This window comes from Cavia porcellus, unplaced genomic scaffold (genome assembly GCF_034190915.1).
Source record: "Cavia porcellus strain 051 isolate PalLab524CR breed Dunkin Hartley unplaced genomic scaffold, mCavPor4.1 scaffold_14, whole genome shotgun sequence".
Taxonomy (NCBI): domain Eukaryota; kingdom Metazoa; phylum Chordata; class Mammalia; order Rodentia; family Caviidae; genus Cavia; species Cavia porcellus.
The window spans coordinates 72,232,719-72,260,382 of NW_026947497.1; the positions used below are offsets into that span (position 1 = coordinate 72,232,719).

General features: G+C 34.9%; 1 protein-coding gene across 4 annotated transcripts in view; it reads left to right on the forward strand.

Moving 5' to 3' along the window:
- The window catches only part of Ccdc50 (coiled-coil domain containing 50), a 62,246-nt gene that overhangs the window by 14,187 nt on the left and 20,395 nt on the right, over positions 1–27,664 (forward strand). For all 4 annotated transcript variants that reach the window (XR_010051672.1, XR_010051673.1, XM_013160213.3 and 1 more), the window contains exons 2-5: positions 10,659–10,721; positions 11,451–11,577; positions 15,466–15,556; positions 23,048–23,162. Coding sequence is in view for 2 of the 4 variants with exons in the window: in XM_013160213.3 (XP_013015667.1) it covers positions 10,659–10,721; positions 11,451–11,577; positions 15,466–15,556; positions 23,048–23,162 (396 nt within the window). In the remaining 2 variants the exon portion in view is untranslated. The remainder of the gene's footprint in view (positions 1–10,658; positions 10,722–11,450; positions 11,578–15,465; positions 15,557–23,047; positions 23,163–27,664) is intronic.

The following is a 27,664-nucleotide window of genomic DNA, read 5'->3' on the forward strand; positions in this document are numbered from 1 at the left end:
ATATAATTGGCTCCATCAGAATAATTTTTGATTATAGTACTTTAAAATAAGTTTTATACAGTGCTTAGATACTTACAGTGGTTATTATTTTTCTCTTCATATTACAGATGAGCAATCATAAGTACTATTCAGTGTGGTAATGCCAAGATTGATTACTCCATTCTGCTTTCTTGTGCTATATGTATTCATGGAATGTCTCATAGAACCAGTGTTCTGTGTATTGTATTACAAAAGTATGTATGAGAGTTTCACTTTTTTCTAAGTAGTTTTGGTAGTCCTCTCTTTAATTGTAAAATTTTGTGAAGTCATTTAATATACACTGGATCGTTAAAATAACAAGAATATTTCCTTTGAAATTTTTATGATGTTTAAAGTAACTTTTACAGTAGTTGCTTTATAAGTTTCAATATTCTGAGTTCTAAAGTTAACCAGCTTTGTAATTGTCTTAAAGGAGACAAGGAAAACAAATTTGGGAGAAGTGAATTTTTAAAATTTAGTTTCAGTGTTAAAAATTTGTAACACTGGAGTATAGAAAATGATGAATTGACAGAACATACAGATTATGTTGCAGTTAAGGAAATCTTTTCTAATACTTGTTCCATCCAACATTATGCTGTGTGGAATGCTTATTGCTTGGGATTTTGAAGAGAGTCTTAGTGACCATTTGGTGGAAATAAAATGAACATAAGAATCAACCTGTTAGAAATGTAGATAAAATGATCTGCTGATTGAGCTCATTTTGAAATCGTGAGATGTTTCTTAGGAAGAAAGGAAGTTCATCTTGAGTGTTTTGTGTTAATATCTGCAGCTGTGTTTTCTGAGAATAGACAAGGTCTGAGCTATAATGAAGTTTTCTTGGGTTGCTTTTGCTTTGTTATTGCCATCAAAAAAACTTGCCTTACCAACGCCAGTCCATAAAGTTCATACCTGCAACACAGGAAGCTTCTGAGATTCTATGTGTTTTTCTTAATCTGTTTGGGTAACTTGAGTCAAGTAATTCCTTACAGCGTGTTTTATGTCTTTGTAACGATGCTACTAGTATGATTAAAACTGTGTCCACTCTATCTTATTCTTTTTTGTCATTGTTCCTCTGATCCCCAATTATTCAGCCTGTCAGAAGGAAATTTCTGACTCAGCCATTTATCTTTTCCAATAAGTTACCCAGTTACTCTGTGGTCTCTGATAATGATGTAGATGGTTTGTGATATTAAAGTACTACTTCTGATTTGATGATTTACATTATCTCAGCATTTCCAAAACCCATTTGCCTGCCATCTACTATGTCTGTGGTTAGCATAATATACCTACTCGCCAAAAAAGTGGTTTAGGTTACTGGGGTTTTCACTTAACTTTGAATTTGGGAGATTAGAGAAAGAAAACAAAATCAGAAACCTACTTTGATAAATTGTACAGAATGAAATGTTGGTATGAAATAAATTGCTTTCCTTTTTAAAATCACCTTTTGCCATATTTAATTGTGTGTGTTTACGTATATTGAAAACATGTCCATCTGTTGACATGTGTAGAACACATGCTTATTACATTGCCCCTGATACAATTTAGTGCTTTCTACTTAAATTCCAATGTAACTGACTTGACTTTCATATCTGGTACAATAAACATTTGTGTTCACAGTGAACAACCAGCATTATTTCTCCTTTTTGGTAATAAACAACTTTACATTATTTCCTTTTTTGTTTTGGTGCTTAGAAAGATCATAGACATACTTGTTTTCCATAAAAACGTTTTCCTTCTGAAGCTTTACAGGAGCAGCATAGATTTAACTGATTTTTGTCTTGATAGTATTTGTTTCTTTACTGTTTAGATGCTTAAGCTAGAATAAAAACATACCTTTTTCATTATTAGAAAATTGAAGAAGATTATAAAATTTGAAAAGGAAAATAGACTACATTATGGTCCTACAGTATCTATTTAATATCATGATTTTGGAGTTTACCTTTTCTAAAACTTTCAAATTTAAGTTTGGACATTTCAGCTATAGTCTTAGTACAAAGTATGATAAAAAAATTACATTGAATGGGTAAATTAGAAGGCCCATTGCTGTGAATCCCTTCAAAGTACTCCTTGCTACTAAGCTAAGTACATGCTACTAAGTACATGCTGCCGAAGTGAGCGCATTCCTCTTGCTTTGAACACTATTACTCCCTGCTTCTCTCTACTTTCTGAAACACTTCTGAAAGTCTTTCTTGAGTATCTTGTGACTGTGCTGAACTGATTGAAAACGTTTACCTTTCATGGTCATTTTAACTTTGGGGAAGAGCCAGAAATCACATGGTGCCAGATTTGGTAACAAGGTGACGGAGTGTGCCATAATGTTTTTAGAAGGGTATCTTAAAGTTGGATGTTACTGGGCAATAGCAGGCACCATTTTTTTTTTTTTTTCTATTATAGTCACAATTGAACAACTGAAAAGAAAACCTCCCATAACAATAAAGGTATTCCCAAATAGTTGAAATGCCCATTATTGTTACCCCCAATTGTTTGTACAGCATGTAGAATGAAAGTCTTTATCTGTTTTGTCTTTCAGAAAGGGATTACAGAAATTTGTGTTCAGTTTGAAGTAAGGGGAATAATTGTACTACAGGAAAGAGGTATCTAGTTAACAGTATTATGGATCTCTGCTGAGAAAGTCATCTGTCTTTCAGCCTAATGAGTAACCCTTGGGTTATTGGAAAGAACAGAGGATTTGGAGACTGAATTAGAAAAGAATCCTTCCCATTGACTACTTTGACTGGGAACAAATAAATGAGAATGGAGCCATGTGCAGTTTTCCTGCTTAGTATTTGCCAAAAGCAGGTGCCACCTCCCAGTACGATCTTAGACTTTGTTAATTTCAGTGAGATGGAAAACTTGCCTCATTGGAAGGAATGAATCCAAAGTTTCAATCATCCTTTATTCCACAGTAAAATAATTGCTCAAACATTACTTAGATACTATTGCTTTATCTTGAAGCCTCTGTGAAAGTGAGGCATTTAATTTGTCATGGAGTGACAAGTGAGTCAAAGCTGTTTGCTTTTCTGGGACTCATAATTGGAGCAAACAGTTAAGAGAATAACTGTGGTCAATAGCTCAACATTTTAAGAAACATCCCTTCTGCTCCTTTAGTTTCTGGTGATAGCAGTGGTAGGATTGGTTTTGATAAAGGTGATATATGTCATCCTAAACTCTTTAATAATATAAACTGCACTGTATCTGAGAATAGAGAAAATTTGTCATTAGGATGAAATCTCATAATTTCGCTCCTGTCCATATCTGTCCTCTTTCCTCTGTTCTTCCTTTCAATTTTATTAGAATTTTAAGAGATTCTCCTTTGATAGACTGGGGCATGTTTCTTTCGTAGGGTAATAAGCAAAGCATAGGCCTATTTTATATGTATTATTATTTATTGGCTCAAATTGCTTTTAAATCTCATATACATTAGTGTAAAATGTTTTAATAGTCTCTCTTCCCAAAAGGAGGAGAGAGTCAGAGAAGTGGAGGGGATGTAGATTGTTGGGTCCCAAAGGAGATGTTTTTGAGATTTTTCACTTGTAGTACCTATAGTTTTTTATTTGTTTTTGTTTTTTTTCTGTAGCTTTCCTATGAAATACAGTGCAGACGAAAGACATTTGTCTTGTTGTTGTTGTTTAGTGATAGTAATAGGAAGTGAACTGCCACCTCAATACCTAGGAAGCACTCTTCCCCTTACTTGAAAGAACTTTTTATTACCCTTATTAGTAATAAATGTGATGGTCATTTCAGGAGGTCTAATTTCTTGGGACATAGGTAAAGTAAACTGTGTCTCCACAGTGTCCTTGGGGAGTAGTGTCTCCTTTACAGAAATTTCATTGCATTGTTTATTTCAAAGACCCTAATGCACATTTGTCTGTTTAATTAATATTTAATAATATACATTTCTGATACCTGAAGCATATACCCATTTCTTCCAGTTTGTCTCTGAGCAAAAGCATTTTAAATTCAAAAGAGATTAGTTTCCAGTCCACTTTGTATGCTTATTTAGATGGTCTGGCTCAAGCTACCTTTGTATTGTTTTCATAAGTGAAATAAAGATATTGATAAAGCCTTTTTAGACAGGAACAAAAGTGTAAGTGCATTGTAATTTACAAAGTGGCACATAAATGTCAGTTGTGTCTGACTGTTACACTTTCTCAAGACATAGTAGGCCTCTGGAATGTCTTCTTGGTTCATAGAATATTTTCATGGGTAAACAAAAGCAAGCATGTCCCTTACTCTGAAAACACTTAGTTTATAGCCCATCTGCTATTAATAATATTTACGTAAAAACAGACACAGTTGAAAGAAATAGTCTGTAGCAAATACATTATTAGTCGTAGGCATTTTTACATGGATGGAAATTTGTAAAGATTGAGTCATAAGGATTCTACCTTCAGAGTATAATTCAGAATTGTACTTGGCATGTGGGTAAAAAATGATGGGAGTTAAATTACTTTTTCTCTTCTTTCCAGATTTATGTAGCATTAACTGAGAGGAACGAGTGCCTTATTTAGATACCTATTATTCACATAGCCATTTCAGGTAGCCATGAGAATATGTCTGGGTTTGGTTCCAGTGCCAAGATTAGATGATGTGTACCCATTTTATGTACCTGACTGGGGAGAGAGTAGTTGTTGCTACCAAGAGTATAACGTGTTATTTAATACTTTTAAACTTTTGAGCAGAATTAGTTTGGCAAAATACTGTCCTACTGTTTCTTCTCTCTCTCTTTTTTTTTTTTTTTTTTGTCTTTTTCTTTTTTATCGGTACCAGGGATCGAACTCATGACCACACACTTGCAAGGCAAGACACTTATGCCATTGAGCTAAATCCCCAGCCTCTTGTTTCTTGTCTTAATAGTGTTGCCATCAAAAATACAGATTAAATGCTTGATTTTTGGCTAAAATTTTAGAATAAACAAATGGGACTAAATTGTGTGTGTGTGCTCACATAACACACGCCCATGTATATGATGTATACTGCTGTGTGTGTATTGTCTTTTGTAGTGGAGGCGGAAGGTTCCCTTCTATTTCTTTTTTTTGGTGCCAGGGATCGAACTCATGACCTCAAGCTTGCCAGGCAGGTGCTTAAGCCACTGAGCTAAATCCCCAGCCACCTTCTATTTGTTTTTAAGAAAGATAAAGACCTTATTTACATTTGGGTTTCTCACACGAGGATAGCAACTTGATATTTACACTTGCGTGTCTGATTTATTTCACTTGAGTATGGTCTTAATGTATATCCATTTACCTAGATGTGTCTCAAGTTTATCCTCTTTTATGGCTGAGTAGTACTCCGTTTATGTAAAACACATCTTTATCCATTCATCGGTTAATGGCATATGGGCTGTTTCCAAGATTTAGCTATTAAAGACTGCTGCTGTGAATGTGGTTGTGCATCTATTGCTGTATTATGAATGTATAATAAATATTGTGAAATAGGAAGAAAATGTTCAGATGGGAAGTGGAACTAGGGAGGAGGAGGGGACAAGGAAAGAAGGGCAAACAAAGGAGAAAAAAGAAAAATGGAAATAAAGTTTTTGTAACTCAGGAGGGGAAGCAAAGTTGAAGGGAGGGGAGTAGAATGGGGAAAAAAGAATCAAGATATATCATGTTCAGATAAAAATTCTTATGATGAATGTGATCATTATATCTAAAATGTGCCAATAAGCTTAATTAACTAAAAAAAAGGGGGATCAAAAGAGATTTTGTTTTACTTCATAATTTCTGAAACAAATTTTTAGTTCATATTTTGTTGCTGAGGAAGAGAGAAACTTGTTTTGAACTCTGTAAAATAATAGTCTTAAACATGTTATGTGTAAAATGGTTATTCCCTTATTGGTAGGAAGCCAAGCATCATCTGGTACTGTTGATGACTAAATGACTAAGAAGATTTTCTTTGAAATACTATTTTAGGACTTTAAATTAATTTTATTTGGGCTAGAATTTTATTCAGATCATTAATGTTCAGTGTTTTCCTTTAACATGTTGATTATTAAGAGTGTAGAGATTCAATTTCTGTTACTGTAATTGCTATGCTGAGGGAGCATAAGAGGGTATTATCTGGAAGGTAGTTTTGCATTTTTGTGCATAGAGAGGTTCCCCAGTTATTGGTAGGGAGAACTGAGGAGCGGCTGGGTCTAGAGCTAGGAGGATAAAGTTGACAAGCACATTTCTATGGGTGGAAAATAATGAAAAAAATTGGACAGAGTTACATATTATAAGGGTTTAAATAGAGGAAAAGAATTGGTATGAGAGATAGCTTTTGCTTGTCCTGTGGTGGTGAATATATGTTATATAAACGATATACTAGGCGTGTTATATAAACTATATACTAGGAATGAGCATGGGGTAAATAACTGATTTCTCAAGGTTATGCACAGAGGCTTTGTATTTAATCTTTTGCTGTGATTCCTTTTGAAGAACTCTTTTCATAACTATTTTCATTTTTGCTCTTTTCATAATTGGTTCTCTGTCATAAATGCTTTGTACTTCTGACTAGTTATTTAACTATTCTTTGAAATCCATTTTGCATGAATTACCCTCACTCCTTGTACCCACTTCCAATTCATATTAGAATAACTGCTTTGATTAGTTTATGCCATTCAAAAAGCTTACTCCATATTCTCTGATATAACATATATCAAATTATATTGTACCTGTTTGCTTTTCTGTCATCTCCAGCTACCTCCTTGATGATTTAGAAATGACTTACTTATCCTGAAATAGAGCTCAGTACACTTTATTGACTAAGTATTAAGTTTATAGTGTACTGTTTGTATATTTAGGCAGAATCTACAACTGAATGATTATAGTCCTTTCAATAAAACAGGTATATTTAGGCAGAATCTACAACTGAATGATTATAGTCCTTTCAATAAAACAGATGGAGAATGTATATACGAATATATTTATGGTGGTCAGTTTGTCTTTATTCTCCAGATTTGCTTGGTCTAATGTAATCAGAGTCACTGTATAGTTTTAGGTATATCTTTAGGTTAGAAATCATTAACACTTTATTTTAATGAGAATGGAAGAGAGATCTAGTTTCATGTAAGTTATTATTAATAATTTTGTATAAATGATTGACAAAATGTACCAGTCTGTGATACTATTGCAGTGATAGCATACTGAATAGTTTTCTTGCTTTGTCTGTGAAACTCTTGTTCTTTGAGTTTATTGACATGCTTTTTCTTTTTTTTCAAATTAGTGCACATTTCTTTAAGTCTCACTGTATTCAACATTCAGTGCTAGTTGTGCAGAAGAGGCAGAGATTATTCCCCAGAGCCCGTACCTAGATAGGGATACAGCAGTGTGCTGGGTTTTAAGAGCAAAATGAATTTCTTTTTGTTGATGCTTTTATAAACAAAGAGGCAGAGTTAGAGACAGCCACCAAACTGTAACTTTGAGAAAATGTCTGAGACAAAAAGAAAAGGATATAGGACCAGTGAATTCTGAGTGGCAACAAAAACAGTTGTGAAATTGGCTGTGGTGAGTGAACTCATTTTAGCAGCAAGCTAGGACAGTAGAGAACAGTGAAAGAGCCGACTTACCCCAGAAGACTGGCCTGAGTTCTGGATGAGGAACTGCGAACGTGGGAGGGAAGAAGGTTCACAAGCATGAGGATAGAAGTCCAGAGCTCACCTTAAGTGTACCCACAAAGTAGTTAGACAAGTTCACGATGTGTAATCCTTAGGTGCCAATGTGCACTGTTTTCGTGGAAGTAAAGTAGCTGAGAGGAGCAAAGGCCACCCAGGTTTTAAACTTGTCCTGGTGTTACTCATTTCCTTTTATCTCAGTCTGCTAACTAATTTATAAAAGTGACTGAATATGTAGCTGTTTTCCAGCGTGTGTTAGAGTAGTGATGCAGAGAAGATCTTGTAAGAAATTAAAGTACGTGCACAAGAAATTTGTAAATGTATTTGGAAGTTCTCAGTAACTGTGAAGTGCTATGTAATTTAGTGTTTTCAACAATACAGCTCTCTGTATGTGTATGTAATTCAGTGTACTAGACTGTACCGCTCTCTGTGTACAGCTCTCTGTGTATGTGCATGTATAGGTTACTTCTTTAGTCACTGGAGATCTTCTAGTGCCTCTTCTAACTCAAGCCCTGTTGATACTTGTGAATGCCAGTTCAACCTCTGCAGTGAGAAGATCCAGGGTCAACTCAGTAATTCAATGTATTTCAGTATGGCTGTTCAAGTAGTTAAAAAAAAATTAAGAATCGTTATTCATTAATCCTCATTCCAGTTCTGATATAGCAAACTATTTTTTTTTTCTTTCATGTTTCTGGTTTAGGACTATTGCTATTGATGAAATGAAAGAAGTATATTTAAAAATTAACTATAGGCTCTAAAATGTAACGTATAAAGCACACTGTGTTTAGCATAGGAAATTTAGAAACCCAGGAACCTGGGCTCTGAACTGGGCACATAGTGTATGTGAGCCCTTCCCTAGCTTTGATCCCTGGTATCACAAAACAAAGCAAAAAGAAACCTAGGGAGCTACGACCCAAATTAATAAGGGCATAAACCTGGATCCAGAAGACCCATCCCTTCCTTTTCTACTGTAAAGTTTGTACTTTAGCATTGTAGTAGCCAACTGTGCATTGCAGTACCTTTCCCTGAGGGATTCAGGAAGCCATCTTTCTGTTACCTACTTGGTATGACAGCAAGAAGCATATACCATGTGCAAAGTGGCAAAAAGGGATTTGGACGTCTTTTTGCTTTAATTGGTTTTGTGTATATTTACCTAAGCATTACAGAGGGTGCAGTAGACTCACATCACTCCAGGATTGTTTAAAAAATTTTTTTTCTTTTGATTTTTCTGCTAAAAATAGTCCAGTTCAGTACAATGGCACGTGAAAAACTAGATTTGCAGGTTTTGAAAGAGGTCCGAAAGTAGATTACTCATGCATGGAATGTGAAGACAATCCATTATGGTAAAATACATGTTTTCATAACAGAAGAATGGTATGAGTGTCTGGTGATGATGAAATTTTGACTTTGGACTTGAGAGCCAAAGTTCCTGAGACAGTGAACTAAAGCAAGAGTGTACTGACATAGATACAGGGAATGCAGACCTCCTTGATTCAGATGACAAAACAGCAGTGTGAGTACATATTTGACTAGCCCAGATGTTGCAAAATGGCCATGCATAAATCTTTCATGTTTTGTTTTGTTCATGTGTTTCTTTTGAGAAGTAGTAGTTAAATTGCATTTTAGAGTAAACTAGACTTGGAGATCATGTCTTTCCATTTTGTTTCTAAGGAAACAGTCTAGCAAATGCTCTTGCTTGGATCTTCAGATAGAGACAAAATTAGGGGCAAGTTCCTGGTTTCCTCTAGAGTTCCCATTTTCTTTGAGTTTGTGGATTTTTTGAGAGTAGCTTATATTTAGAGAGACTTAGAGACCAGCTGTCAAATTTAGTGGTACCTGAGTTGCTGAATGCTTTTATTTCCAAATAATTCGGGTCACAAACAAAAGTGTTTGGCAATTTTTTTGTTTGCAAACTCTACATTGCATAACAAACATCACTGTGACCATCTTTCCTGTACAAACATTGCCAGCTTTTCCACAATTGTGGAACAAATTAGTTTATGACCCAAGGTACCACTCTGATGTGATTATTGGCGAAGTAGAGACTTGTTGTGACCCAAGGTACCACTCTGATGTGATTATTGGCGAAGTAGAGACAGTCCCTACCTGAGGGACTAATGAAGGTGATATTTTTTCCTAAGGACATTTTTTAAAATTTTATTTTATTTAAGGAGAAAAGAAAAAAAAGCAGAGAAAGGGTACAAGTTATACAGATTTACAGAAAAAAAATGAACAGTAGGAAATCACTAGTTAATGGATTACATATTGTCATCTTAGAAATAATTGTTCAAGTCACAAAATTAAAGCTTGTAAAGTGGACATTCCATCAATGATACTGCAAACAGTTCTGTTCAATGATCCAATAAAACTCTGATATCATTTTCTATCTTATACACTTAAATATACATGCAGTTATATAGTTTAGAGCACTTTCTTTTCCTCTCTTTTGTACCATGACTATTACACATTTTGGGTTTCATTGCTGCCACGGTTCTTATTACTTTTTTGGAAGAGAGTAAAACCAAATGTGACATAACAGAACAGAATCGGTCAAGTCAAAAGGGTGGACATAATAGATAATGTAAAAACATAATACAAGGTGATCAACAATGGTTACCATATTTTAATAGACATGACTCTCAGAGAATTCCTTGATCTACAGATGGCTGAGGTATTTCTTTTGATACCTCTGACCATGGAAGAACTCAGCTCCCTCTGATAACTGATATACAGTGCATTGTTGACTTCTTTTATTTTAGTAGTACCTGCCCTCCTGAATTTCTGGACCTGGATTCTGATTTTGTAGTTAATGTCTTTATCTCTTGCAAGAGTTCAGAGCTAACCATTATTTTGTGATACTGTGTGGATTTTTGCGAGTAAAGATGTCATACTTTAGTAGTCACTGTTTCGTGCATTGCAAGTTATAAATTTGATCATCTCAGAATATTAGAATTGATTTTTTTAAGTAAACAAAATTATTTTCTTTTTATATTAATGTATTCCTAAGGAACCTTCCCATCTGCTCTTTCTTGCACATCTTTTGCAGTATGCCGAGATTTTGCTGTCCTGGAGGACCACACACTGGCTCACAACCTGCAGGAGCAGGAGAGTAAGTATTGGCCAGTCTTGTGCCTTCAGTTTTCTGTTTTCAGTGTTAGCTTGAGGTGTTTTCTTAGGGTAAAGTAGGGAGAGAACGCCGTCCTCAAGTTAAAGCGTATGTCTGTCCTGAAAAATATGTCCAGATAAATGATGCTTAGGTAAAAAATGGATTTTTCAGTGTTTTGAGTCATACATGCTATCAACGATTAAAACACTGATGATTCTGTGAGAGGAGAATAGAAGCTGGAACTTTTTTCTCCTTGTGAAGAAGGTAGACAGTAGTATGCTCAGAGGCTGAGAAGCTGTTCTTGCCTCTTAGAGTGGAGGCATTCTAGGTCACTGTGTGGATTTTTCTGAATATTTTTACATTGTTCTGATGGAAAGTAAATTGAGGTTATGTGCAGGTGATATTTGTGTTTGTGATTCTTGAATAATTGAATTTTGTTTGTCAGTATAAAAAGAATTGAAGAGTACAGCTAAAAAATAGAGAGGCAGTGTGTGGTAATAGAAGGAATATGGTTCCTGGCTCAGAATATTTGTGTAGAAGTCCTACACTATTATTTTTTTTTTTTGTCATGTGACGAAAGACAAATTATTTAATCTTTTTGGTCTCTTTTTCATTTAGTGGTAGATATGAAGGTCATTTTAATATTAATCCTATTTTTCATTTTATTCTGAAGTACTTTACTTTCTAACAAGCCTAAGTTTTATAATTCCCTCTTCACTCATTTTGTCACAGTTGAGCATCATTTGGCATCAAACATTCAGAGGAACCGTTTAGTCCAGCATGATCTTCAGGTGGCGAAGCAGCTCCAGGAAGAAGATCTGAAAGCTCAGGCTCAACTCCTGAAGCGCTACAAAGACCTGTGAGCATCTGGGGGTGGGAGGGACTCAGGTCAGATTGTGGAGCTGGCATGTAGGCCAGGGGTGGAGACCTCTCTGGTAATATCTAGTAGTTCTTTCGGCATTTACAACTTCTCTTTGCTATTGGAGAACTTGATTAGGTTTTACAGCTTGTAGATCATGTTGTACACTCAGCATTTCAGCCGTGTGAGCCAGTTGATTTACTGCTCTTGGACTTATTTTTCTTACCCATAGCAAGAGAAAAATACTTTTTCCTCCTTGTCACAGTTTGTTTAGGGGACCCAGTAAAATAACAGATACCAGTGATATTTATAAATTGTGTCAAGTTCTTTTACTATTTTCAGCATGTGTTTGCTGCTGTTTCCTTGAACCTCTTGCTTTTTAAGAAAGAGGATGTTTTTGAAAGCTCCAATTTATACCCTTAGTTTTCTACATAATTTCAGCTTCTGACCAAACTTATTCTTCTCTCTTAGCATATGGAAATGATCATTTCTAAGATACTCCCAGTACAATGACTTTTTACTCTTCTGTAATGCTTTAAAGTTCACAGGATGTTTTTTCTCTGAGGATGGCTTTTATGACCTAACCCTTTATGGGGAGGTTTAATCACATAATATTGTGATGAAGGACAAAAATAAAGGGAGTTGTGAAAGAGGCTTTTTGATTTACTTTAATGACATGTTCAAATAAAATAGGAAAATATGCATTTGAGGAATGGTGTGTCTTTTGGTTTATTATTTGTAAGGGGGCCTTAGTTTGCATTTGTTAAGCTTTCTTATTCTGCAAATAAACAGTATTAACTTCCCTAACTTGATACTGTGAAAAGAACCGGAGTCCAGAACTAGGAATAAGGCATCACCATTGCCTTTAATAGCCTCAGAAAAACACAAGAGCATTCATTATAGCTAGAGATACATTTGTGAGTCACAGAATTCAATTATGTATTACATGCCTATTAAAAAAAGGAGACTAGGACAGGTTTCATCAGACCAGTTAGGTGTGTTTAATCTGAACCTTGATGGTTCATTAGGATTTTATAGTCAGAAGGAATAGCATGCATAAGGGGAATAGATAAAAGGCCTTGGAATCTCGTCATAGTTGTAAGAAGTTGAGTATTGTTAAAGTGAAGAGTATGACTAGAAGGGAAAGTAGAAGGCCAGAAAAGTAATCCAAAAGTTAGACCAAAAAGATCATCTTGGTGATATGAAGGAATTTACCCTTTATAAGGAATAGAGAAGTGTTCAGGAATTTTAACTCATCATTTGGGACCTAATGTCGGAACTGGGTAGGGACAGATTTGAAAGGAAGGAAAATGAAAGACATCTGTAAGGCAATGATTAAATTAAGGGACCTTGAAGTCAGAATTGAAATTAGTGTAAACGGTGATACATTTGAGATGTTCTGAGGCTCATTGTTAATGTAGGGAGGAAACAAAGGAGCCAGAGCCAGAATGTTACAGAGTTCTAAGTGATCGCCCTTTATAGTATTCATAGTTCTGTGAGAGGAAGGACTAGTTTCTGAGGTTGATGAAGAATTTCAAATCCCTCAGTTAGGATAATTACACTGAGTATAATGAACTTACTGAGAAATTATTAGGACAAACCACTATAAAATATAAATTAGGAGTCATAGTGATAGTTTATAGATCTTACAGCAGGTATAGTATTTTTGTGTAGGACTGCAAGGTTTGGGAAGTATTTAGTAAAGTTAGGAAGTTTTTCAGTCTTCACTCTGGCAACCTTGACAGTTCAGCATCATGGAGTGGACGAAATAAGAATTGCAGTGAATTGGATTCTTGCCCGTGGTTTGTCCCCTGGGGCCACTGTCCAAAATCAGACTTAGCAATTATTTACTGTTCTTTCTTAGTTTTACCTTGGCATGGTTCTGTATAATTAACTGTCTGAACCAGAGCTAGTCCTTTTTGAGAATATAGTTTGAAATCATTAAACTTAGTTGAAACTTGACTCTTTAATTTTTTTTCCAGGAGACGCATATTCTTGTGTCTCTTATAACCTTGAAGCACCTCATTTGCATTTGCTTTCTCTGCTATATGTTTTTTTTTTTTTTAGTTTGTTTATTGCCTTGCATAATTAATGGCCATTACTCCTAGATTTTATCTTCATTGGAAAATCTAGCTAGAGAAGTATTTGAAAACTAAGATTAAAAAAAATTAAGATTAAGAGGAAGAAAGCTAAGATTATGATTTAAGGGGGCTGGGGATTTAGCTCAGCGGCATAAGTGCCTGCCTTGCAAATGTGTGGTTGTGAGTTCGATCCCTGGTACCCATAAAAAAAGAAAAAGACAAAAAAAAAAAACTTAGATAAAAAAAGATTATGATTTAATATATGATTTTTTATTATAATTAAAAAGTGACTAAAATATAAGAGGAAATAAAAATTTCTGCATAGGCTTTTGTTTTTTGTGATTTGAATAGTCAAGAATCTGAAATTATTTGACTTGCAGTATAGAATCATTAAATCCAAACTTTCGTAGCTGATAAAATGGCATGCTACAGTTGGTAGTGGTAAAAGCAGAAACATGGTCTGTGGACGTGTCCAGCGTTTTTCCTACTTATTCTAAAAAATGAAATATTGGTGTTTATTACTTGTGCTGTCTTGTATCTTGTTTTCTCTCTCTGCCTGTGTATGTATACGTGTGCATGCTAGCATGTGTATATACACATGCACTTTCACCCACATTTGCATACTTCAAGCAGGCTGAAAATGGCCATTTCCTTCTACAATGAATATAATGAACTTACTGAGAAATTATTAGGATAAACCATTGTAAAATATAAATTAGGAGTCCTATGAGAATGATTTTTATACCTTTGATTTTGCTTGAATAGAATATTTGGGTTTCATTTCGTCTAGAGAAGTCTAGATATTTAGCTCCCCTCATTTATTTCCCCCAGTACAGGGGACTGACACAGGATATTCACACTGAGCTGTATCCCCAGCTTGTGTGCCTATGTGTGTGTGTGTTTAATTATTTATTTTGTGACAAGGTCTTGCTCAGTTGTTCAGAGTGGTCTGGAACTTGCCTCAGCATCCCAGTGTCCTGAGACTACAGGAATGGGCCACCACATCTGTCTCCAATTCTTAATTACAAAAGAATGACATTAAACGTGAAAGTGTACAAGCAAGTATGAGACTCACTGAGTGTCTTTTAAGTTCAATTCTCAGGGAAAGAATGAAGGATTGTATTTATTTAGCAAAGTACTGCATATGATAAATTGCACTTGGAATTTTATTCCAGCATCTTTTTAGGTAGTCAACTCTAGTATGTTTTCTTTCACTAATCTTTCCTAGCTAGTAGCTCTGTATAAAAGATGGCTCCCCGGAGCTATCACATTCTAGAATTTTAATCTTAATTTATTAGTCTTGAAGCCTAAAATCAGACTTCAATGTCTAAGGCTGAATTTTGTAATGGTTTCTGAGAGAACCGAACTCTATTTTTCCTATGAAGTTACTGTTTTAAAAGTAAGTATTTGGAAAGATCTGTTTTGCTTATCAACATGATTTCCCTTGTTTCTATCACCAGAATGTAATATGTGCTTCACAAGACAGGCAGAGGATTCATTTACTTTTGTATCATGTGTCATAGTGTTATGCATAATGGTATTCAGTAATTTGTGTTTGTTTTTAGGGAAAGCTGTTCTTTCTTTCTTTCTTTCTTTCTTTCTTTCTTTCTTTCTTTCTTTCTTTCTTTCTTTCTTTCTTTCCTTCCTTCCTTCCTTCCTTCCTTCCTTCCTTCCTTCCTTTCTTCCCCGCCTTTGGTACCAGGGATTGAATTCACGACCTTGTACTTGCCAGGCAGGCAATCTGAGCTAAATCTCTGGCCTCCTCCTTATTTTCTTTATTCATATTATTTTCATCTTTATTTTGTAGGGAACAACAAGACTGTGAAATTGCTCAGGAAATTCAGGAGAAGCTGGCTATTGAGGCTGAGAGACGGCGCATACAGGAGAAGAAAGATGAGGTATAACTTGATTCATGCCCCAAAAGACCATAGAAGAGTGGGTGCTCAGCCGTGGAATAATAGCTTTTTATATTCACCAATTCAGTGTGAGCTTTTTGGATGAGCAGCAGGGCCCTCCTTGCTTGAGGTACAGTAGTCCAGGCATTGTCCACCATAGACCACTATTTGGTGCCTCTTGATCAGTTGCATAAGTGATGCAGCCTTGAAAAATAATAGTGTAGAATTTGGTGAAAGATGTGCACTAGTCTCCTAGGACTTCTAAAACAAATAATCACAGATTTGGTAGATTACTACAACAGAACTTTTTGTCTGGAAACTAGAAATATAAAATCAAGATATTGACTGGTTCATGCCTCCTCTTGAGAAGAATCATCCCAGGTCTCCAAACTGCTGGTGCCGCCTGCTAGTCTTGGCTTGTGGCCTTCTTTCTTCAGCCTCTGCCTCCCTTGTCATGTGACTTTCTTCCCTCCATATAGCTTTGTGTCCTCTGATCTCCCATAAAGTACATTGATCTTTGATGGAGCAGCACCCACCATAATTCAGCACAACCTCAGCCTCTAATCACATTCACAAAGATCCCATTCTGAGGTCCTGAGATCAGAGGAATTATTGAGAGCATTGTTAACCTCATTAAAGGTTTCTGTGCCTCAGTTTTCTTGCAGCTTTAAGAGGAGTAGACTTTGAGTGGAGCCTGAACTAGAGTTAAGGGTTATTCCTTGTGAGATGCCAGGGGCTGCCATTATTCTCATTTTCTTTCAGTTGATATTATCATTTTTCCTTGACTGTTGGCTTAACTAATCTGTTTGATTTTGTATATATTTTTAAGTTGCGTTGTCTTGAAAGCTGAAAATGACTGGAATTAGTAATACAGTCATAGCTTCGTATTCGACTGCACTGAGACATGTCAGTTTTTACTTGAGTCATTTGGGCATGAAAATTTTGTGCTAGTACTTGCTGTTTGTGTAACATTCAGTTTACAAGCTAGAACTTGTCTGTGTCAGTTGCCTTATGACTTATTTCTCTCCAGCCAAAATACTTTGTTTGGAATCCTTCCTTTTTGATACTTATCTTAATGGTAAAGTACAGGGTATCACTGTAGTACTTGGTTTTTGAGAAGATTGGGTTTATAGTTAACTGTTATTTGCATTTGTGTTATGTATTTGTACTACTGTGTACAAACAGTTAATTTCAGTTTGTATCCATTCTGTGCCTTCTTTCCTTCACACCTGGTGAGCTGTTCTTGGCTGGTGTGTGTGTGTGTGTGTGTGTGTGTGTGTGTGTGTGTGCATGCGTGTGTGTGTGTCTGCACACAAGTGTGCATACGTGGTACTGGGAATCGGACCCAGGACCTCACATTAAGATATGTCCACAACGCTTTTTGTGTTTTGAGACGAGGTCTCAGTGTGTTGCTAAGTCGTCCAGGCTGTGCTCAACTTGGTGATGTTCCTGCTTCAGCATCTCTTGAGTGTGGGATTACAGGTGTGCACCACCATGCCTGGCTTGGCTATTGTCTTAACAAGAAAATGATTTGTCATTTTAATAGAAGAATGGCCATGTCACTTGTTATGTACATAGAGGCCACTTTGAGAGTTAAAGAGATCTTACAAGTTTTATCTATTGGAACTGTACCAGGCAAGCTGGCATATACGGTCTCCTATTAAATAAATGTGACACAGGGTCATCAGTAAACTAGCCTACATGTATGTTTCTCACTGAGTTCTCCTTCAGTATCAGATGAATGTGAGACACCTAGTATGAATGTAGTTAGTTGTTGCACAAGAAAGAAACCATGATTGTGTAGTAAAACTGTAAGTAAGAATTAGGGGTTATTTTTGATCCTTCTTGTTATCAACACAGCAGCTCTTTCTTACTATGGGATGTGTTGCCTCTTTATAAGAAAGACTTTGCTTTGGGGGTGAAACGGGACTAAATGAAGTGATTCTATTTTGCAGACAGGATAGCTTCTATTTTAGAAGTAACAGTTAACATTTATTAATTAACATTTACTAGCATCGTGTTTTTCTGCCCACTCAGGAGAGAGAGAGAGAGAGAGAGAGAGAGAGAGAGAGAGAGAGAGAGAGCGAGCCAGCAAAATATTTTAAGTCTTTAGAGTGTGAATAACAATCAAAATAAGTAATTTTATGGTACTACTATATAAAGTCAGTAGTGTAGTGATTAATTTCATTTGTCAGGTGAAGAAATTAAGTCTTCAAGAGAGGGCTAATCAGAAGTTTCATGAAGATCCAGAGAAATGTTTAAACAGTTCAGACCTCCTGCATGGCTGCTTCTGACTTAGACATATTATGGAATGACGTACTACATGTCGTCTTTGGGCTTAGGCTGGTGTGTATTAGCTCTTCAGCTTTTAGCTCTGTGACTTGCACCATCTCACATAATATGTAGAACCTTAGGGTTTCGAAGCGGAGAGGAGTGTTTATTGAAGATACTCTACAGTCTGTTGAGAAGTTTCAGTGAGATCATGTATGAGACCTCTGGTACATATGAAGTTAATTACGGTTTTCTTTTTTGTTTCCGCCTAGATTTTTTCCCCTCATAATTCCACCTCTTAATACAGTTGTCCAGAATGGGGGAGAATTAAACAAGGTTAAGTGTATTCTAATGTGGCATCATTGGAAAGGCATTAAGTGTTTGCCTGCCTTACCAGACCTGGTGTTACCTTAGCTCTGCTCTATTTGCCTGACTGGAATGTGGCCCTTCCAGTGGAGTAGGAAAGTTAAGTGAGAAATACCATTGTGGAGAGGAGCTAAGCCTTTAAGAACTTCATTTAGTTTTTTGACTTTTCAATTTGTGCTTTACTTTAGAAGATGGCTGCTGTGTCAGAAAGTTATTTTATCATAGGAAAACGTGACACTGAGTTGACTAGTATGATATCAATATTAAATCAAAAGAATTTGAATAATCAAGTTGTCATTAAAGGATATGATAGTGCTGTTTTAGTTTATTGGAAACAGGATGACTCAAAGACAGAGGAGAGTGAAACAGTAGCACTGGTTCTCCTGACAGCATTTGGGAGAGCATCAGCTATTTTTATTTTTGTTTTTTTCTGTCCTGGAAATCAGGCACAGAGCTACTGAGCTATATCCCCTGCCCAGCATTGACCTGTTTGCATGAGCTTGTCCTTTTTTTTTTAATCTATGCTTTTCTTTTTCTCTGTGAACCTGGTTAGTTAATAAGTTCTTATTCAACAGTAGTCCTGAATTTTCACCTAAAGTTTTTAGATTCATGTGTCAGAGGGGTCAGTGTTCTTAAGTAGTTGATAATTTTATAAAACAGCTAGGTGTAAAGACCAGATCTCCTTTCCTCCTGGGCCAGATTTTTTTTTCCCCTGAGCAGCATTGTTGTGAAGGGTAATGAAAAGTAGCATTTTCACCTTTGTAAATAATGTAAGGAAATGTAGTAAAGAAAGTCGTATGTCCATGTAAGGAGACATGTAGAAAAGAGAAAAGAAAAAAAATGAAAAATAAGGATTTTTTTGTTGCTAGCATTATGGATGCTTCCTTTTCTTGTTCCCCTCCTCTCTCTCTCTCCCTTTCCTGCCTCTTTCTTTTCTGTGAAAAGCAAACAAACAAAAAGTCTCGTATGTACCCTGTTAAATATGGTAGTTTGTCCTCTGTTGAGAGGGCTCGTAGTCTGGGTGTGCTCTACCATCAGTCTGCGTTTAAGAAGAAAAGTGGACTAATTCCAGAGGGCTCTTTCTCTGCAATTGTAGCACAAACATTTGTCAGTGTTTTTGAATAAAGCCAAGGAATGTGTGTTTAGTTGGTTTAACTGACAAGTGGGTGTCTATACTAGTGTGGGAGACTACATATATATTTGTATGTTTGACCCCTGTTCCAAATATACATGAATGTGCAACTATTTTAGGAAAAATAGTTAACATTTACTTAAAAATTAAATAAACATTAGAGTTTCATGGCAAATATGCCATGACAGATTTGTGGCATTAGTCCAAGAATTTGAAGCCATTTGCAGTGTGAGCAGTTTAGGTATAAACTGTAATCAATTTACGTTAAAAACTGAATTTAATATGAACATGGTATTTATTTTTAGCAGTTAGACTTTTAGAGTTTTGTACTCTAAAAGAATATTTAATTTGATAATAATTGGAAACTAACTCCAATAGAAGTATTTTTTAGTTATTTAAAAATTTCTTATGTTTCGATACTATAAAAATAAAGTTGTACAAATAGAAAATGGAAGACAAAGGGAGGCTTCTAGTTGAGAAAATTCTTTCTCTTTTTATCCTGCGTGTGTTAATGTTTTTACTGCTATAAGGTTGATATCCTGTTTCCTGGTTTTATAAAATAACTGTGAGATTATTCCTGTTTTGAGATGCTTTCTGAATTATTTGCTAATGTGTTAATTGCTAGCTAATAAACTAATTTAACAGTCTAATGGAATAGTATTTTTTCTGACAGTCATGTGATTTGACAGTCATCTAAGAAAGAAATAAGCATGCTGTGTTATATGAACTATAAAAATACCTTTAAAGCTTTAATTTTAGAATTTAGTAATTGGGATTTTTACCCTGGGCTGCAGTGCACCTTGTTTATTATTAATGCCCATTTTAGAGCACTCGATTTTGCATGTCTTTTGTTATACCAAGTTTCACTTTTAATACCTAATAGATAGAAACTCTAAGGATATTGACCATGTCCTGATTCCCTGCTGATCTATAGGATGATGTTTGGCTAATTGAAAGGAATTGCTTAATCTGTTTTTATCAAAATGACTATTCCCTAGCACTCTAGTGACCCTTAACTGTGCTCTTTCTTATGTTATAGTTTCAAATATCCCAGAGTTGGGTGAATAGAGAATTTTACAATGGTAAATTCACATCCTAACTAATGATCTTACTAACAAATTTTCTGTGGAACAAGATTACCCAAAATAATTCTATCTGATACACTATAAAATAATTGAAAATGACTTTAAAAGGATTTAAGAGTTGTTATAATTTGTTTTCCCAGAGTACATAGAAACTAATTTCACAAGGTTTATTTTTTTTAAATAAGATGAGCTTTGTTATTAAAATAATTCAGAAAATCTTAGGCTGCAGGGAGATAAGTTTTTTTAATAAAAAATTTCACATATATTAATATATATTTTATAGAGTTAGATATAGTATATGCTTTTATTGAATGCTTCCGTATGCTGGGGGAAAGCACTTTGAGGTCATTATTCTCTAGGAGAGAGCTTGGGAAATGCTGTTTTCAACAACCTTTATCAAGAAGGAAAAAGAGGATGTAGGAGGTTGTTCCTATCAAAGGTGATAAACTGATTAGCTATCCAAGTGTGGTGGCTGATAATTACCATCTTTAGCTGATTTTAGAGGAAATCATTTTATTTGGAAATCACCTAAATGAATTAACTGGACAGTCATTTTGGAAAGGTAGAAGAACTGATTTGTGCTAAAACCCACAATATGATGTAGTGGCAGTTTTCCACTGAATCTGCATGCTCCCCTTAAGATTAGTTTCTTCTCATTGAGATAGTTTTACTCAAAAAAGCTGGACAAAGAGCAGAAAGGTTTGGGTGCCAAAGGAGATGACATACTATTGATGATTATTATTTTTGCTACTTATTAAAAACATTTCTTTGACTAGGTACTACATTATAAAGAAAGGACATAATTCTTGTGTTTCTCCTAGTTCTTCATACTAGGAAAGTGGGCTATTACTGCTTATTCTTTAGAACTGAATCCAATAGCAAGAAAGCAATGATATGGTCCCTGGAGTGTAGTTTAATAATTTCTGTTGGAAGCTGGCTTGATAATTTTCTTTTGTATTTATTTCAGGGAAATTTTGGATAATATAAAGCACATTTGTTTTACAAAATGTAATGTTTGGTGCTCATTAAATATAAAAACTCAGTGAGGCATTTTCATTATTTTCTATTCTTTGGTCAAGACAAGGAATCTGGGAACTTTCTGGTATAATAAATAATAGTTTTAGGGAAACATACCTGTCCAACTCCTACCGCTCTTTCTGACTGATTGATATATTACTTTGTTAGAAAAATTCTGATTCACTCAAATTAATTTTGTTAAGTTGCTCTTTAGTCTTAGTTTAGTAAAATCTTTATTTGGAGAGTTTCAGAAATTTTCAAAAGGTTCAAGAACAGTAAGTTTTACTTTATATTTACATAATAACCCTTAAGCACTCCTTGCTTAAAGAAAACTTCACAGACCACCTGTGATATTATTGCTATTTGCTGCAGTTAGTATTATTACCATGTTCATCTGAGCCTTTAAAAATCTATTGAGAGGTATCAGACTTCTCTCTGTAGAGAGTATATGAGCATGAAATTATGCACACTCTTTTCTGGGGTTTTCATATAAATAATCTTCCATTCAGAACACTTTCACTCTCAAGCACAAAACCTGTAGTACCCTTTATCCACCTGCATTTTGTACTCTACACTTCTAAGATTCGTGCATAAAGATTGCCTGTGAGCCAGCCTGTGGCTTGTTCTCTAGCTTCACTTTTCTCTGTATCACAACACATGCATGTTTTGATTGGAGTATCGGTATTTCTTCAGAGTGATGCCGTGAAACGTTCATAACTTTGCTGATGTTCTTTTTTTCTAGTGTTCCCATTGGAGATCAGTTCTTTAAGTCTTAACCGCAAGAAAAATCTTCTTTCGATTTTGTTAAACAGAAATGACATTTTTTCTTTTTCACTTCTGTACATATTTTAAACCTTTTTTGAGGTATCTTTAGTTTTTACTGTAGTTGTTTGTATTTACCATTGTTTTCAAAAAGCATGGTCATTTTACAGGGAGTATGGTTAGAATGTTATTCATCACTCTGTCCCTCTCAGTGCCTTGTACATTAGTAACTGCTAAAGTCTTGCTTGGGAATGGGATAGGCAGGAAACATGAGGAAGCTTGTTTTCTCCTTGGATTTGGTGTGTGTGGCGGGGATGTTGGTACTAGGACTTGACCTTAGGATCTCTCACATGTTAGGCAAGTGCTCTACCACTGTCCTCCACTCTGCTTTGTCTTCTACACTTCACACAGTGGTGATCCAGGGTAAAGCAAATTAGCACCACCCAAACAATTCTTCTCAAAAGCTTTGGCATTAAATTATAATTCACTGTAGAAAGTTTTGGACCACTGTGTCCTTCCTCATCCAAAGCTGAATCATCAGCTTGAAAGAGGGACCTACCAACATGTATTTAAAACATTCTGTCATACAAGCAGTTTATACAAGCAGTTTCTAGGTTTGAATGTGTTTGGGTTGAGTGAGATTAAAACAATTAAAAACCAAAAAAAAAAAAAAAAAAAAAGCCTGTGTGACTCATCTAGATCAATTGCCATTCCTGTTGGGCAATTGTACAGCATGCAGTCAATACTACAAAGTCTGAAAAGCCATGGGCAGACTTAAAAACTTGCTAATAATATTGAACACCACTGTTTCAGATTTGTTCATTCTCTGGTAACTGTTTTGATTCCCTTTTGTCTTTGCAGGACATAGCTCGACTTTTACAAGAAAAGGAGTTGCAAGAAGAGAAAAAGCGAAAGAAACACATTCCAGAATTCTCTGGAGCCGATATTTATGGAGACAGTTATTATGAAGATGGAGGTAACGATGCCTGCATTGTGACTCTATGCTTACGTAGACTTAATTGCAAGATCCCCATTAATTTTGTCCATAAAGTAAGTGATCTTAGAGCTCTGAGAAGATAGCTCTTATTCCCAGGCACTTAGTACATTTTGAGTTATGGCAGAATTGTATTTGAATGGTGTGAACTTATCTATTCTTTAGTTGGACAATCAGAGCCATTTTTAGGACTATTACAACTTGAATATGGCTTTGTAAAACTGAATATACATCTTTATGTTGTAGTCCCTTGAAGCAATATAGCATACTCTATAAACACATGAAGTGGGGTATGGAAGATGACAGGTTACTCTCCGAATTTAACTTTTTTCAAAGAAATCTGGGCAGTGCTGTTTGTTTGTGTTAGTGTAATGGTATGAATACAGAAGGCATACTTACCATGTATTAGTTACTGGGTAATAAATTCTTTTCCCATAGTTTCTTTTTTGAATCTTGGATTAGTGCTTTGGCCTACTTACAACAAACACTGTTAACAGCATTTTTTGATTTTGAAACATTCTTTGCTATTTGATTACAATATAGAATATTTTCTGAGGGGAAAAATTCCCTCCACAGTCTTGCTTACTTGGTGTCTGCTTTTTTAGGTTGGTGATGGTGCTGGTATGGTGGTTACAATTGTGGTGTGATAATTCCTTATCTTACAAGTGTGTTGGGAAAGAATATTTGCAAGTGTAACTCAGTTCTTGTCAAAGATCTTCCAAAGGAAAGACATTTCTTGTAGTGTCAAGTGTCACTCTATTGAAGGTCAGCTTGGAAAGCAAACTTAGGGTAACCAGTGAACAAAATTTAAAGGCACCTTCTATAGAGTAAAGATTTTAAGCTCAGTGATCCAAAAGGCTTTGCAAACTAAGATTCAACTCCATTCCTCTAATCCCGTTACAGAAGGTAAGTGTGTGTGTCTTTAGTGAGTAGAATGAAAAGAATGCATATGTGGATGGTAGGATTTTTATAGTTCAGATATAATTTTACTCAGTCACAAGTTTTACACTAAATTTACCATAATCACTGGAATTCTACTGGGTTATTTAGTACACTGTTTGGTTCTTTGTTGCTTGATACTTTTTCCATATGTGAACTGCTCAGCTCTTTTTTTTTGATAACCATCTTCCTTCCACATGCTAGCTTTTCTTGTGAAATTATATATTACATCACTTAAAAAGAAGGAAAGTAATTACCATACTTTGCTATCCTAGAGACTAGAAGGTAGTTATTTCTGACTTTCAATTAAAATCTTAGAAATACAGTCTACTGTTTTTTGTTTTTAACTTTTAATTCTGCTCTGGAAACATGTTCACTGTGAAAAGTGTTTTAAACTTTGAAGTCAGTAAAAGCATTAAATAACAAGTAATTAAGTACACAGAAGTATTAATTTTAACCTGCCTTCCTTAGAGTCTGTGCTAAATTGAATATTGAGACTCAAACTTGTTTTCCTGTTGTACTGTCATCTTGATTCATATCTCTAGGGTAGGAGACTGTGTTAGAAATTCAGTGGTTTTCAGGTGCACTCCTCAAATTTTAAAAATATATGTATTTTAACTACCTTTATATGTGTGTAAAAAGTGACATATATGCTTCTTTGGGGGCTTGGGGGAGGCTTGAGGATAGGATGTAAGCTCAGCATATGTATATAAACACTGTAATTTCTCTCAGCTCAGCTGTGGTGTCATTGTTCAGGGTCATATATTGTTGAACATGTGACCCTCCTTTATGTGCTTTTGAGTTAGACCAAATTGAATTCCACAGAGACAAATTGTATCTCAGTCCTTAAGTTCTTTGCGGTGGTCCTTTCCCAACACACCTGATATACTTTTTAATTGTACTTTTCCATGTGCAGTTTGGGTTTTGCTTTACTTAACTTAATAATCACAGTATATCGTAGAAATGGTTATCCTCTCAGCTTATATTTTACTTAAACTAATAAATTTCTTTAAAAATGATTTTTTAAAAAATGATTTTCTGTAAATGTGAAATTATCCAAAATATCAATTGTGAAATATGTTGTTCAAATATGTGAGCCCATGTTTTTCCTTCAAAGCTATTTATACTGTATTGTGGTTGTATTAGCAATCTTTTTAAAAGTCACAGCTTTTGAAGTTGTAAGACTATTTTAATATTCTGTACCTTCCTGTGGACAGTTGTAATTTCAAATTATCTACTATAATCTCTGAGCTTTTTTCTTGTCTGTAAAACAGAATTCTAAAACTATGTCCTTCATACAGATGTTTAAAAGATCAAAGAAGGATGTATAAACTCTGAAATATTCTTATACATATTTCAGTGTCTTTTGTGTGTGATACAGTATTTTATTTAAACAAAAATCATCTTGTTTTGAATGACAAACATGGAGGCATGCATATGATATAAATGTGTGTACATATATGTTACATGTATATGTATACATATATGTATATATTGGCAATGAAGGAGTTAATTTTATATTTGCCAAATAACTTGGTCTTAGGAAATGTGCAAGTCTCAGTCTTATAGTAGAAGAGGTTTTAAAAGATCCAAACAGGTTTTAAAGGATTCCCACCCCTTCCATTTAAAGATAGCACAAAAGGTAAACTAGATAGTATTTTTTTTCTAGTCAAGTCTGAAAGCATGGTGACAGCTTTGTAAAAAATTCTTTTAGCACATTTCTATGAAATAGAATTAGTATCATTAAAACTGTTTAGGAAGAATTTTTTTTAAATAGCCTTACGCATTCATGTTGAAGCAAAATCCTTTTTATTTTCTTTTGGATTAGAGGTAGGTTCCCCCTATATAAGCTCTCTGGGACATTGACATTAGCAAACAATGATTTCCTGAATGTGGTCATTATTATTATTATTATTATTTTGTCTTTTTTGAGGCAGGGTCTCGCTCTGTGTTTCAAGCTGGCCTTGAGCTCACTTTGTAGCCCAGGCTGGTCTCGAACTCCCAAAGATCCTCTGCTTGAGCCACCACGCCCGGCTCAAATGTGGTCATTATTTAATAGCCTATTGGTGCTGTGTTTATTTACTGCAGTAGCCAGTAGATCCTTTCTCAGTTGTCAGAATTGAAATAATAGAACAATTATTTTTTAACCACAGAGAGTAAATATTCTGTTTCATTTTTTACTTTATGTTAAATATAATTTTAACCATAAATTATAAGTAGACAAGTTTTTTACAGACTGTTTAGGACACAAATTTTAATTTAGACATAGCTTTGAAGCAGATTTTCTTCCAGAAAGTGTAACAGAAACTACTTGAGGAATTTTAGGGGACCCTGTGGCATCAGTGTTGTATAATGGCACTTTATCTCCTGGTTACTCTGCACAGTGGTATCAGAATAACAGTATCAAACCAGACAACACAAACCCCTAGAAACTCAGAAAATACAGATCTTTATCTATGTTATCAAATTGTGGTAGCTGCTTCAAATCTAATTCAGCAATAATTAATTCCATCAGTAAATGTTATTTTTAGCTATATTAGAATTTTAAATGGAATTAGAATTTTTTTATTGTATCCAAAATACAGTGAAAGTTTTAGAAAATCTTAAACTCTTAAATTTGATATTAATTCCTTGGCACAGTATGCTTGTGCCTAAATGAAACTTAGCAAAAGCATTCATATGTATGCTATTTTGAAATTTGTATTAAACTTGGGGACTTACTGTATATATTTATCACTTTATTTATTTATTTATTTATTGATACCAGGGATCAAACTCAAACTCAGTCACACTTGCCAGCCGCCCTTAGGTTGCTGAGCTAAACTTCTGACTCAGATCATATTTTTATACAAGACAATAATACACAGTTTAATGTATTTAAGAGTGACCTCTTTTGTGTATTTTAGTATGGCATCCCTTTTTAGTTTTTTCCTGTGCCAATTTCAGCTAAAATTAGGAACAGCATTATCTAAAGAACAGGTTAATTTACTAACTTAAATGTCTTCCGTATTATCCTCTTTAATGTTGAACCCTAATATAAGGGCTCATCTCTAAATTGGTCAAGAAAATTTGCTTTGACTTCATAAGCAGGGAAGATAGAAAAATCCTAAGATCTATGAACCATTTCTCTGGACTTTAGCAGAAAATGATATATTTTTATTGTCATTTCCAGTAAGAATATTTAAAGTCTATGACTGAATCCCAAAACTATTTTTTTTTCTGTTCTATAAAACTATTCCCCCTACTATTTTTCCTATAATACTTACAAATTGGTTTTATAAAGTAGAATTTAATGTTTAATGGCTATAATTTTTGTTATTGGCAAATATGAATGTACTCCATTAATAATGATCGAGTTTTTTCAGATTTGTTATATTTTATTTATTTTTAGTTTTTTGCCTTTTGTGCCTATGTACCTAGAATGGATTTATAGGCCATTTCAGCAAGTATTCAGTCCCTCTTCTATGTATGTTAATAAAAGCAGTTTTCTCCATTTTAAAATAAGTTAAACTTGGGCCCTGACTCCCCCTGGGTAATGAGTTTGT